The following is a 14,924-nucleotide window of genomic DNA, read 5'->3' on the forward strand; positions in this document are numbered from 1 at the left end:
ACTTCAGATGGACAAAGAAAACTTTATAAACAAAGTATTTCCGGTTTCCATAGAATTCAGTCTTAGAATCGCATATTAAAAATGAACTCAACCAATAATTAAATCTTGTCTAAATAAAAGCTTATTTGCGAATGCGATGAGCTCGTATTTGTGTTCTGCTAAACCAGTCTAAAAATTTGAACATCCAACGTTTTTAATTAAATTCTCTCCTTGTCTCGCCGTTTCACTTTTCCTATGACAGAGAATAATGAAAACGCTGGAATTTACGGTGAACATTCGAGGAATCTCCCTTGGAGTAATTCCTATGTAAAAAGGAGACATAACTGCGGCGTGTCTTGATTTTATATGATGAACTGTTTTGTTTTTTGTAGTCTGGGCTTAATGTATTTTTAATTTGAATTGACCCGTCATTATTTCGCCTTGACAACCTCTTAAATAAAGATATAAGAAAAATGTGTTTTAGCTACGTTACAAGGCTTCAGCTTACGAATCAGAAATTTGATAAGGTACTAATATTGCAAATTAAATGCAGTGATAAAAGTCAGATTTTTCTATCGTTAACAACGCAGTATGTATATTTAGTCAAAAAGACAGCTAAAAGTAAACTCGAAAAAGACGGAAAAATATTTCATATTTTCAACGTCCATTTTGCGGTGTCCCAAAATGAAATCTTCTCGATTGCCTGCAGTATTCCAGTTTCAGTTGATTAGAAAAGACATTTTGCCGTGAAATGAAGTTATTTTGGCATTTCATAATCCTTTGAATCGTAAACAATATGTCGTAGGTACATGTTAGTCAAATTTTCCTGTTAAAATAGATATAGTTTGCTTTTAAGAAAACTTTCTGGGTGATCTGTAGGGTATTTTAATGACAAATACTTTTGTAAACATCATAAATCACGAAGACTAATGCTTCGTTTTTATGGTTTTATTTGAAGGGACAATAAATTTCAAATAAAGCTCCCACGTCTGTTAGCAATTGTTATTAAGATCAACTGAGCTATTATTAAAGGCAATGAGGATCTTTATATAGATCTTGTACATATCTTGACAGCTGACGGAAGAAAATCAAAGCGCGCCGAGGAAAAAAATTGTCGTGGGTGTGAAAACAATTAGTAAGATCTATTAATTTGGCTTAAGTATTAAAATATATTTTTGTAATGCGCTGTTTTGTTAATTTAATCTAGTAACTAGATCATTTTATCACGATAGCAGGAATACAAGTATTATAATGTAAAGAAAAATAGTTTTATTTCTTAGGTAAGTTCGTTTTTCAGAGTTTAAGGAAATTAATTGGCAATGAATGATATACAGAATGAATACACAATTAAAATGTTTATTTTTTTCTAATCGGCTCGATAACTTAAATTTTATTGAAATGGGAAACAAATCAAAATATTCATTTCAAAATTGCGAGAGTTTATTGAAATCGTCTGAAGAGCTTACATCTGTGACATCACATTACTTATTCATAGTCTCTAACGCGAACACTCACGGAGGGGTTTATAAGCCACATTAATATAAAACTAGCACCCTCTACATTCTATATTTGCGAAAATATTCAAGTTACTAAAGTATGCACTCAACTTCCATCGACTTTCAACAAATGACGAACAGCGAAGTTTGAAGTATACGTATCATTTAAGATCACAATTTATACGTGTTTAAAGAAAATACGTAGGTACAAGCAGTATAATACTATGATACTACGATAAAATCACAACCTCTCCACATTTTCGTAGTCCAGCAAAAAAGGGTTATGATTGAACATCCCAAAACAAACCCTTACCCGGGACATCGTGTAAATAATTTATAAGGTCAATGTAAAGTCAAAGAATATTAGCTTGTAATATACCATCAAAAGTCAATCGTACCTATAATCTTGTAGAGCAATTGGCCTTTGTAGCTAGTGACCACGCGACGGTTAACGATACCGGGTCACGCAATAGTCTCGTTCAAGAAATATTGCCAATCTGGATGACGGGTTCATAAAGGGTAACAGCGATAAATTATTAAAAAATATGCAGATATTTGTACAAATATTTTCGATAAAGGATGCTTCATAGAAGAGCGGGTTTGAAGTGATGACATGTGTAACATACGGTGCAATAGTTGTCATATACTCATGTTATTTATACAATAGTATAAATGGGATAGAACTTTCGTCCTCCTTAATTAAGAGTACGCTTTGGTCGGTATATACCAGTATCATACAGACAGCTCTAAAAATGTACAGTACCGAGATAAAGATATATTTATTTTGCAAAATAAATATATCTTGCAAAATAAATATATCTTTATCTTTATCTTAACCGGACGCATAGCAAACACAAAAAGAGTTTGTCGCAAAATGAAAATTTCACGGAATGTCATTCGTAGAATTTTACGTACATACGTATGTCATCGCGCAAAATTTTTGGTTGTACGTGTAATAATTTTTGCTTGTAATAAAAATGCCAAGTTTACGGTGGCAGGGCTTTGAGAACGAGGGTGATGTGTCGTGATCAAATTGAATTTCATTTCTTAGAGTATGGCATCAAAGGTATTTGAAATCTGAGAATTCCGGTGGAAACGAAGCGACGTAGGCATGCGAAAATCTTGTCGAAGTTAAATTGAATAAAAGTATGAAACAATCATACAAGTATTAGGTACCGTTCCATAAAAACGAACAGACTCCGAAAAATGCGAAGTGTGTTTAAATTTTAAGAAGTCAAGAAACTCAAGTTATAAATTAACACTTTACATAAGTGTGGAAGCTAATTAAGTTGAAAGGAGCTAAAATTCTCCCAGAAAATCCATTAATAAAACCATCAATGGATGGTCAGAAATTCCAAAGATATTTTATTTCTAAAAATTATGGCACCGGTCTCATATTTCTGAGACAGGAATGTGATTACATAGAGGTATCTTGTTTAAAACCCTGAAATACTTGGTTATGAAAATGTTCCGCCGACATTTTTAAGCACTACCAGTACAGACAACTTTTTGATACAAATTTCATTTTCATTAAATAGCTTAAGGTATAATTAAAATTCGGTAGAATTGTAATAACACCTTTAATTTGTGTTCGGGTGGGGCCACATCCGCATCGCCCCTTTACAACTGCGCTCACTGCCATTAAAGGCTGTCTGTGACATTTATTGCTTTTTGAGACTTACGAACGACTTGCCCCTAGGTCGGATTGTCTTAGTTATAAGAGAAATAAAATCCTAATGAGAATTACGTTACTTAATTAAACAACTGCGAAGGCAAGGAGCGGTTTAAATTTCAAGTCTCAATGTTGATGTAATGTGTATTTAGCACTACATTATAAGCAGGATTGCTGTAGAGTGTTTAACACCTTGCTGCTACATTATGCTAATTAAACTCTTGGTTTACGAGAGGGCCATGAAGGTAAACCCCAGTGAGGTCATTGCCGTTACTGCCCAGTTAATTATGGCCCCTACAAACACTATATAAAAGCGCCATCCGATTTACAATACCTTGCCATTTTTAATTAAAATGCACCCCGGCGGCAGATAGCGATCCCATTTAAATTAAGAATAAATTCGCGAAAGTTTATTTACTGGAAAAATTTATATAAACAATTTTGTGTTTCCATTCTTATACTTATCAACATCCAATTATTTTTTATTTTCTTTGCTTTGTTTTAATAATCCAGAATAGTTCCATTTGTGATATGAAACAAATTAATAATCTTGTATTTCGATAGCGTACCAATATCAGTAATTAAGGCTGTAGTATGACGCCGACGAATATGGTTGTCACGATCGGAATTTCATATTTTGCTAACCACTCGTCGGCTGACTGTATAGTGAAATATCCGTTTGATATAATTATATTTAATGAAATGCTCCAAATTGCTGTTTCCGTGCGAGATTATTAGATTTAGTGGTTCCACATTCCACGTGCCGATAAATACTGATCCCGTTGATACTACATTTTGATATAGATTTTAGTCCACCTTAATATTCATGATAGAATGTTCACTATGTTGTCAATATCGATAGTGAATCAATAGTTCATTCAATCTCAGTATTTATATTGGATTCGAAGCGGAAAAGCGGATAGAGTTGAATAGAATATTTACTTTCATGTTGACGGAATAAACTTACACAATAATATTCAGTGAAATGTGTGGAAGTAAGTCGTTGATCTGGAGATCAAACAATGACTTTTGGGCACAATAAATCACTTTTCCTTAACAGACAAAATAAAAGAGTTATTAAATTAGTGGATGACGTACCTGAACTGGTCCCTTCCATTAAGCGTCTCCTGCTTAATGGACAGTATAACAGGGCCCAGGTCCTCATCGTTTGTGAAGTAGTTCCAGTGTTCTGTTCCGTAGAAGTACTTCTCGTAAGTCTCCTGTTCCACGGAGGTGAGTTCGAAGCCACCTGACCTCTCCCATTGTTCCTCGATGGCTGTTTTTTTCTTCGGCGTACTGCCGCCATTGTCGCTACTGTCTTCAGCTGCTTCGTCAAGGGATCCTGATCTTCTGTGGCGATCTGTTACAAGAAAATATTTGTTTTTAGTCTTCATTCTCAAGTTTTTTTTTAATGGGTACGTATTATATAAAAGTTTATGAAGAAATTCGTTAAAACGTTATCACTATAAAGCGCTTTAAAGGCTTAAATCCGTAGTTTTGACCATACACGTGAAGCGATACCCGCAACATCCGTATATTACGAAACATTCAGGGTGACGTAAACCGGTGAAACCAGACTCAGGCGGATCAGAATCATTAGTAAGGATCGACAGATAGGAAATCCCAGTGTCGTTCCAATGCCGATTCAATAGCGTGCCGCTGGCCTTGCCGGCGACTTAATAAAAATGTTCATATTTTCATTGCACGGATGATCCTGCCCTTCGAAGATTAATGATATCGTTGTCAAGCTTCGATATGACGGTTTGATCACGTAAACGCGGTAATAACTCATTTCAATATTAATCATTATTTAATATCCAAACTTTATTAAGAACTATCAATTATTATCAATTTAATGGACTGAAATCGAATTGCGTCATAAATTACTTGAAATTGAATCGTTTCGTTTATTATGACGTATGACATTTGTTTACTTCTATTATATATATATCAATTAGTAAAAGTATCAAGTCACGATAATTAACCCTAATATCTTGATCGTTCAAGAAAGGAATCAGTTTGTAATTAACAACGGCAGTTACATCTAGCTTTAAGTGAGTACGTTCTATAGAATAGTATCTTTACCAATGTATACTAAGGTTATTCTTTTGAATAAACAAACCTTTAAAAATGTTATTAATATCATAAAAGGCACACGATGACAGCCACCGGTCGGAGTATTCTTCGTGTATTGTTAAACACAAGAATCATAAAAAAAACGTTAAGTATGTACGCGTGCATTCAAGACGTTCATATAAAATGTAGGCAATGATAACACAATTCTTCCATTAGACGTTGAGTTTATAAATAAACAAACATTGTCTTCAGGTTCGTGAATAAGAAAGTTCGCATCCATACGTCTGCCTTACGTAATTTGATAAAGCAAGAATTTTATACAATCTTGTTATTTTCGTCAACGTCCAAATCTCATTTTTAATTCAGGCTCAGCTGTAATGCAATAATCGGATTACTGAACTCCACATGTGACGTGTCTTACGTAGGAGAAAGTAATAAGACGATAAGTCCTAAGACGTCTTTAAATTGTTTAATACATTATTCATAATCAAATAACTTACCTATGTGTATATGTACACGTATAATACCTATACCTATACAGCAGAAGAAAAGAATATAAAATAAAAAATGAACAAGGGGTTAAGAAACAAACTGTTTATTTCACTAGCAAATATCTGCCACCTTAACCAAATGAGAAGTAGATGACATTGGCAGTGTTGTGAAATCGTATATGCATTTCGATAAGATTTTTTTGCATTCTAGTGTAACAGGCATTAGAGTACATTCCATTACAATATGACGTCATATGGTTAGTGTTTTAACAAAAATAAAAGCCAGAACTTTTTAGAGTGGCCCTATAACTCGTTGAGAACATAAACTATACAACGCTTTGCTTTTATGAATAGTCCTGATGAAGGGCGGGTCGGTGAGCTCCCTAAAATAGGGTTGATACGCGATGACTAATGCATGGGTGCCGCCTGCCAAACGATCGAGCTATATCCCACATGTTATTACGTTCGTAATTAAAAAATAATTTTATGACGCCGAGAGATTCGTCCAAATAGTCTGTAGCGCACGGTATTTTCGATAAATTAAATGTTACTGCAATTTTAAACTAAAGGACAATTAGAATAAAGACTGAATTATATATTATTGAATTATTCGGTTATCAAATAACGAATTCATGAAATAACTTCCAAAAGTATGAATATAAGCAAATCATAAAAGACGTAACACATCATTTGGTTAAATTAAATTAATGTATAATACTGACTAGGTACTACTTACTTGCAATACTTTAATAACATGTGATTTGTGAATACTCCAATAAAACAGCTCCAGAATTTATAGTATTATTTTAGAATGAGCTAGCGTCAGTATAGTCGACAGGCAGGTTTTATGAGGTAGCTGCGACTGCCCGGTTATCGGGAACCGGGCAAGCATGCACGTGCACGTCACTCCAAAACCAAAGCTTATAATGTCACTTGTGCTTGACTTCACACGTTTGAACGGCTCAAATTAAATTCCATACTGTATATAAAATTTAATTTTAAATATGACATTTGATAGTAATATGCTTGCAGCATATTTATGAAGCCATTTCGTAAGGTTTGAAAGTGGCAGGTTCAACTTTCAGTAGGTAAATCAAAATTTTAGCTAGTACTAGGTAAAATTTAGGTAGCATCGAAAAACATTTGTATGAAAATGTTGTACTCGCAGATATTGATTTACTCGTTTATCAGTCAGATTTTTTTTTGCTTTACAGAAAAAAATAAACTACTTACATAATGTATTTTTGTAACCTAATATAATTGTAGTAATATAATTCCGATAAGTTTACGAGCACCTTGGTTTTGGCGTGGTGATCCCAACCGCTCGGGTACCCGTGAAGTCGAAATTATCAGTCACGTGTTTCGTCGGTAGTACATTCCAAAATTAATTTCGTATTTACTATTGAATGGGGCTTAATTGCCTTGCACTGATGATGTATGTTTCATTTACATGATAAGGCAGTTTCATTTGGTTCAAAGTTATTATCATATGAGTTGTGGTTCTAAAATAGAGTGTTACATGACTTTCGTGAATTTGGAGCTTTGCAAAAAGCCGATCATATCTTGTTGTCATATTCTAAAATTTAACCTCAGATTGAGTGAGCTGTGTCATTTATTTTCAAACTTTCGGCCACTACCTGTTCCATGAAGTAACTTAATAAAGATGAGGATGACAGGAAATGTCGACTCCATCAAAAAGTGGGAAGAGATATCCTGTTTGCAGAATAAATGATTTCATTTCAGTAATAGATAGTTTACCTTTTATACCTATCGGGTATGGAAACCTGAAAGTGTTGGTTGCTTCTGTATTTTGAGATCTCTGCAGTAACTAACATCAGAAACCAGTCATCATTGGCGTAGCCTTTTCCCAACTATGTTGGGGTCGGCTACCAGTCCAACCGGTTTCAGCTAGTTTCAGCTAAGTACCAGTGTTTTACAAGGAGCGACTGCCTATCTGACCTCCTTAACCCAGTTACCTGGGCAACACGATACCCCTTGGTTAGACTGGCTGTCAGACTTTTTCAAGCTTCTGACTACCTGTAACGACTGTCAAAGATGTAGGAATAACAGCCGGGGCCCACAATTTAACGTGCCTTCCGAAACACGGTGGAACTCGTTATGACAAAGATGGTCACCCATCTACGGACCAACCGCGTCAAGCATAGCTTAACCTGTGATCGAATCACTTATGCAGTTATAGCTTAGCCACAAGCCCCTCCGACATCAGAAACCAGTATAAGTATTGATAAAATTAGTAAATTTTATCAATACTTAATATAATTATAATAAATTAAATTTCTATCTCTCGTCTTTCTTCTACAGATATTAATGTGAACGAATATATTTACAAAACATTTCATGCCGAAAGTCTTTTCAGATACATTACTTACCTCGATATTTCTATTATATCAAAAGACCGTATGTTTGTTTTAACATAGCTGCGTTGTCAGAACGGCAAATTGCTATGAAACACAATCCCATGCAAACATTGAATATGGGTTGATGGGTGTTCCGAACTTTCCTTTATTTATTACCTCACCTTTATCAAGAACGAATGTGTGTGCTATAGAAACACGATACTAAGTTCAATATAATATATCACCTATATATATATAAGCTATTTATATTTCGTTTTTTGTTTAGTTTTATCTATTGTAGAGTTCGAAACTTAGACACCTTTAAAACAAAAGCGTTCTTAAAATCAAACGAATCCATGTTTTTGGAAGGTATAAAAACAAATAGGGAATCAGACTTGTTCAACCGTTATTTAAATGGTTTGAATTTTGGATACCGTAGACTTTATTGTTTTATTTGTACAGGTTCAATAGAAGCCCTCAAAAATTAATTACCCGCTCTAGATAGATAGTTAACTTTCAATAATAGAAGAGGCCTTTCTATTGGTTTCTAGTCATTTAGATTGGCAATTAGTCAGCTTTAGAAATCACAAAACACAGCAAGGCAATTGACTAAAATCTACGCTGAACAAACAAGGCTTATTAAAGTCCCAAAGTAAATATAAACTATCGACTAAAAAAAGAAAAATCATGAATTTAAAAATTGCCGGCTTTTACTTAAGAAACACTTTAATTTCATAATCAGTGAGTTGCACGCTTTCGGGCTAATCCTCGCCTATACGATTCTGTCCTCGCAGCACTCGAAATGTATACCGGAATAATCCGGTTTAAGTTGTCGTTTGCACCTGACTGAACTAAACATATACATACTATTCCCAGAAGATTAGCTAATCAAGCTGTTCTTTGGAACATGAAATTAAGAGGCGTTTCTTTTGGAATAGAGGATAAACTGGCAAACAGTTAACTGTGAGGTATACATACAGTTATAGACATATAGGATATTTTCTGTACGTACTGAACTTGTATAATGGGATATTTGGTTAAAATTTAAAATGTGTTATAAAATGCCCCGTGGTTTTTCCGGTTACAAAATACTTTGATAATTTCGGAGAAGATTTTAAATGTCACTAACGTTTAAAAGTTTGTAAGGTACGAAGGAATGACAAGGTGTCAGAATAAATTATGGATAAAATGTTTTCGTAGACTTGACAGCATTTTCCGCTGCTTTACATGAGTTTACATTATCATCTTGATTTAAGAATGTTAAGAAAATGGAAAGATATTATTTTTACTAGTTTGGCGTGCATTACGCAGTTAAAGCTAATCGCGATTACGCACACAAAGTATCAATGTAAATTTTAGAGTTAGTCATAAGTGCTTTTCTAATAAGGTATGACACTTACAAACGGTTTAAGAAAACATCGTGAGAAAATGTGGATTTCCATATTATTAAATGAGAATCTGAAATTGCTAAAATAAAGTGAACCAGCTTTGTGATCAATGCTGAAACCCTCAGAGACATGGTCTGCGCCTTACCGTGGGACACCTATAGGCTGCTCTTGTTTTTGTAGGCGGTTTTCCTATTTTGATACTTCTACTTTTATTATTATAAGTTTCATAAAATTCTTGTATAAAACTGTGTCAAATGTTTATAGATAAGTGAGAAACATCTAATAGGGTTGTCATTTACTACGCTGGAGCTATAAAACGCAGCTTCTAGGGTGCCATACAATTTTATTGGCGATATTTTTTTCGTCGTTTCATGCTTGTTATTCGATCTAACCATGATCCTTTTCCAAGGATGATGTGACAATCTTGTGATAATATCATCTAAGTAGATCAGATGTCGTTTATTGAATTTAATATTTAATTCCATATGCGATAAACTTTTGGTGGTAAAATTTATAATCTTATTATAAATCTAATACATTTGCTTTGTTGAGGTTTATTATAGCTTAATGATGATAATATTAACTCGTTTTTAGGGAAAACGTATTTTAATATTTTACTGTTGTAGATACTTCCAAGAAAAGTATAGTTTTTCCCCGGCGACGACTTTCCCTGTAGCTAAGAAAACGGAATAAACAGTAAGCCGGTAGAAATGTAGTCGATACCTATCTAATTTGGAAATGGGTTCGCCATTCTTACGTTTGTTGTTACGTTTAACTTCTAATTCTGGTTACAGTTATCGGTTTTACCAAAGTTTTATGTTGATTAGTTTCGTATTTAAGAAGTAGGTAGTGGTTTAATTTTGATAATATTGAAGAATTTTAAATTTTCACGAGTAGTAGAATGGTATTCTTGCTTGGACAAATAATAAGCATTTGTGTCATCTATGAAAGCTTGTTTTGAGCCTGGATGTCATGTGTTAGTGACTTGAATGTTTGCGAAACCTCCCATGACATAAGGATCAAATTCCTTACTGCGGGAGTAGTTTTTTTTTAAACGACTAAACCCCTTTATTTGTAGGTACGATATCACCCCTATCAACTATCAACTCTTTGTGATTTTCTGTATAAGCATGCTTCGATAGAACACTTTGTATCTTGGCAGCTATTAAATATCCCACAAACTAAATTAAACACAATAAAAACAAGACGATGTTTTTAGAACAAGAATACAAGTAAACATACGCTTTACCAGTTTATACCCATATTTTGATATTGTTAGTTAGTCCTCATATCGCATCAAGAAAGGCATGAGTGGACTTGAAAAGCGTATTTGTGAACTGACTGCAATGTTTGTATTCAAGTGTTCTGCAGCTATTCACATTTTATAATGTATGCAAGCTATTGTGTGTGAGATAACAATTGTTTTCATATTTTACAAAGAAGTTCTCTTAATAGACTTTATTACATCAGCTTTCAAAGCTACAGTCGTCTGTTTTTTAATTTGAATATAAAGAGTTCTTATTACGTAAAAATATGACTTGACTGGAGTTAATTAAAAAGTAAATTGAATATTAATTTACTAAATAATATTTTGGATATAATTGGATTTTGTTAAAAAAGGTGATTAAGAAACAGAAAGTGGAAAATGTATGAAAATCCTACTGAACCAAGCAAAAATATAAAAACGATTCAACTGTTTACGATTCCTTAGACAGATACACGTTAAACTTTGAAAGTTTGAAAACCTCTCTTTTTATGGAGGAGGTTAATAAATGTGTTCACATTTACAATATTGTTGGGCTGCCCTTAAAAATTTTTAAGCTTTACGGAACTTGAAAGTTTGAACTAAATTGTATAAGATAGCGGCTACCGCACAATATTTTTACTTACCAGAGGTGCTGCAAACTGTTTCTCAGCTCTGAGAAGATAAAATTATAGTGCAAAAACATCTTGTGTACCGTAAAAATACAATGTTTAAAAACACATTGCAACAACGTACTGCATTTTTACTCCATTACTATCTTCCCTTTTCAAAAATACTCGTTAAATATGAAATTTATTTAGCACTTTTCATAACCTTATGTAAAAGCGCTATGGCAGAACTTTTTAGGAAGGGTATATTAAATATTTAATTTGTATTTATAATAATAGGGTCCAGAAACTTTTGCTTCATCTGTTCATCAGCATCATAGAGCATCTTCTGATCTTTAGATTATTTTTACAAATCAAATTAAAATACTTTTTTCCATACTCAATTTGCTAATGTTTTCTACATTTCTGACGATTTTTGTTTTACGAAAGTCGCTTTATGCTCGTAAGTAACTACCTACACAAGCATATAATCAAAAGTGGAATTAGTTTGGATAATATCTAAAAAAGCTGAGATACTCAATTGTTTTTCAATGCCAATTCGAAGCCTACACTTTGATGCTTAATAGAAATGGATTGTTTCCCATTAACAATGCCCATCCATCAAGTACACTTACGTTCTTGGAAACGTGTAGGTGTGTTTTTCTATTCATCTTTATTTTCTTTTACATTGATCTATTGCTGAAGTTTCGTATATTAGTTTTGCTATCTCACCAGTTAGAAAAGCAGAAACTTTTATTATGGTTGGCTCTGGAATAACTATAATAGCTGGGCTTTCGATTTTACTGCTACTGGCCTCTTTCATAAATAATTATTAAGCATTGATTATCATGCTTGCGTATCGTTATCGACGGTGGTTCCATTACCAAAGGATAAAAAGAATCTTATTACTCTAAAAATGATAATCTTGTTAAAGAGCGAATTATAAATGTGATTTAGCGTATTTGTATAGAACTCTCAGTGTCGCGAAGCCGAGTCGCTCTTGACCATAATTTATTTCATCGTTCAGTTCACCATGTATCTATTCGTAGTTTCTTAAGTCCAGTTATGAGTTAAATATGTAAGTTCGCAATCGGATACTGTATCTATTATAACAAATAACTATAAACACACTCATATCAGTTTCTAGATTCAGGTCAGAACTAGTCCGACTAAAAATCAAACAAAATTTTCATACGAAATTGCGGTCTGGTTGTATCGATTTCATAGGATCAAAGCAACTATTTATATCTCACCGCCGGTTATTCGTAGTGTGCAGCTTCCGACGACTTTGTAGCTTCAAGCTGATGAATAAAAGACAAGAGTGTTCTGTTGAATGAGTACTTGACAACTTTGGTACGTATACTAAAATCTAGGTATAATATGGTACAGGTAATTGATTCTACATTCTACGATTAAAAAAAAACTGTTTGGAATCGATTTGATTATATGTAGAGCCAAGATCATTAAATAAATGAAACTATCAAATAAAACAATACTCTCAAGTCCTTAATCCGTAAGTCAAACACTCGGGTTTTTCGTGTATCTCGTATGTTTGTGACAAGTCCGATACATCCTGAGAATAATCGCCTCGTAGTTTTCTTTGTGATTGATCGTGTGACTAAGTATTCTTTCTCTCCGCCGTAAACAACGTATTGAAACAACGACAACAACCCTTGTATAGTTTAAGCTTGGCTGCTGTGTATTAAAATGCTAAAAAAGTTGATATCTTCTTCTGATTTTCAATTTTCTATGAATACTTTTTAAAACTGGTTTCCTTACTTAGAAGAGCTTATAAGTTCGTTTGACCGTCGGTTGTATAATAGTCAATTACAACTAAATTGTATACTATAAGATAACTACAAGTTCCAGTACAATAGTGACGTCATTCCGTCATTTGTCTGGTGAGATAAGGGGCTACCTGCATTTGACGGGCGGTTTCAATCCCGAGCGCTTATTAAGAATTTATGTAACAGAATTACGCTTCTGGCGACTCGAATCTAAGCTTGTATTGCATAATCAATTCGAAGTCCTTGTTTCGTTCTTGTTTTTCGCAGACTAATGAGGACTCTAGTTATTCTTTAAACAAGATCTCTTACAAAACAAAACAAATGAGAACTCTTCGAATATCAATATATGGTTAATAACTTCATTATTTTAGATTTAACGTCAAAATATCTATCGTTATTTTCGTGCTATCCATTTTTTATTTTGGAAAACCTGTTTACCCATTTTTTAAGCTGCCTTATCCATTCACTATTCAACTATGAAATATGTTGACTGGTAACTTATAAGCTAATGTAACTTTTCAATAGATTATAGCTACCTTAATAAGCTGTCATTAATAAGTCGCGGTTAAATGTAATCCTGACTTTGTCACTTTGAGGTATAAACTGGCGCTAGAGAGACATTTTAAATAGTCTGGAAGTTGCTTTCTGTTTAGTATTCGAGGGTTAATGACTTTGAAACATTGTTAAGACTTTATAACTACTTACAAACTGATACAAGATAAGGTTTTCCGTCCAGCGCAAGTTATTACCTACTTCGCAACCCACTTAACTTCACGTCTTCATAATCAATTTCATTTATACGTTAAATGTTAGTAAAGCACGCAATACATTAGCTTCGGCGGCAATTCTTTTTATAACTTGGCTAGAAATGTGACCATTTAAAATTGTTTATATTAAGAAAAATATTAGTTGTTTTAATATATGGAAAATATGTAAATAGAGTCATTAATAATGTTTATTAACTGCAATTAGGAAAATAACTTTAAAATATACACCAAGGTACATAAAAAGATTTTTAATTCAGGGGTGAATTCTTAACTAAACTGCGGTTAAAACGTAACCATAATAAAATATTACGTGCAAAGAAAACTCCATTCGCACCCTTGTTACAAAAGCGGCCACTTCTTTCGTCTGCCAACTTTTTGAAATGATATTATAGTACGCTTATTCAGATATACAAAGAAAGCTCACGTCATTCTGTTTGTGATGTACGAGTGGAAAGCGACCGGGTCACTGTGCCATTACAATATCGCGGTACATTTACACATGACGTGACTTTTGAATAGAACCGCCGATAAGGGCGGAGACACGACGGCGGGCGCCGAAGATCCTCCATCCCAGACAATGAAGGGGACGCCGATAAATTGAAAACGTGTGTCGAATGAGACATCGATGGACAACGCCGTCCATTTACACAGCCCACACCGCCCGGGTGTCGGGCAAACATTTTAACTGGAAAATTAAGTAAACAATGTTCAGCTCGAGACGGTCCAGCTTTGTTTAACAGCAGCAAGCTAATTTTCTGTTGCCCTTTAACGAAAGAAAAAAAAAACAAGATACTACTATAACCAATTACGTAGTAACAGCGTTTCTTAACTTATATAACTTCTAAAATTCATGATCGACAAGTCTGCGAACTACAAGTCAAGCAGTAAATCATCATCTCCGCTCCGACGTCGTGTACTCTAAATAATCCGCTTTGCATAACCAATGTGCTTTCAAGTTTGGTTTTAGAAACGCCATTTGCAACACGACTGCTAGCCATACATACAAAATGCATGATAATCACGTCACATACGACCCCACAAAGAATATTTAAAATGCACT

The 14,924-nt window shown here is 33.9% G+C and overlaps 1 protein-coding gene across 1 annotated transcript in view; it reads right to left on the reverse strand.

Annotated features, from left to right (window-relative positions):
- LOC113496152 (serine/arginine repetitive matrix protein 2-like) overlaps positions 1-14,924 on the reverse strand; it is a 53,049-nt gene that overhangs the window by 3,972 nt on the left and 34,153 nt on the right. Inside the window, exon 6 of the mRNA XM_026875282.1 lies at positions 4,246-4,507. Coding sequence (XP_026731083.1) covers positions 4,246-4,507 — 262 coding nt within the window. The remainder of the gene's footprint in view (positions 1-4,245; positions 4,508-14,924) is intronic.

This window comes from Trichoplusia ni, chromosome 7 (assembly GCF_003590095.1).
Source record: "Trichoplusia ni isolate ovarian cell line Hi5 chromosome 7, tn1, whole genome shotgun sequence".
Classification (NCBI taxonomy): domain Eukaryota; kingdom Metazoa; phylum Arthropoda; class Insecta; order Lepidoptera; family Noctuidae; genus Trichoplusia; species Trichoplusia ni.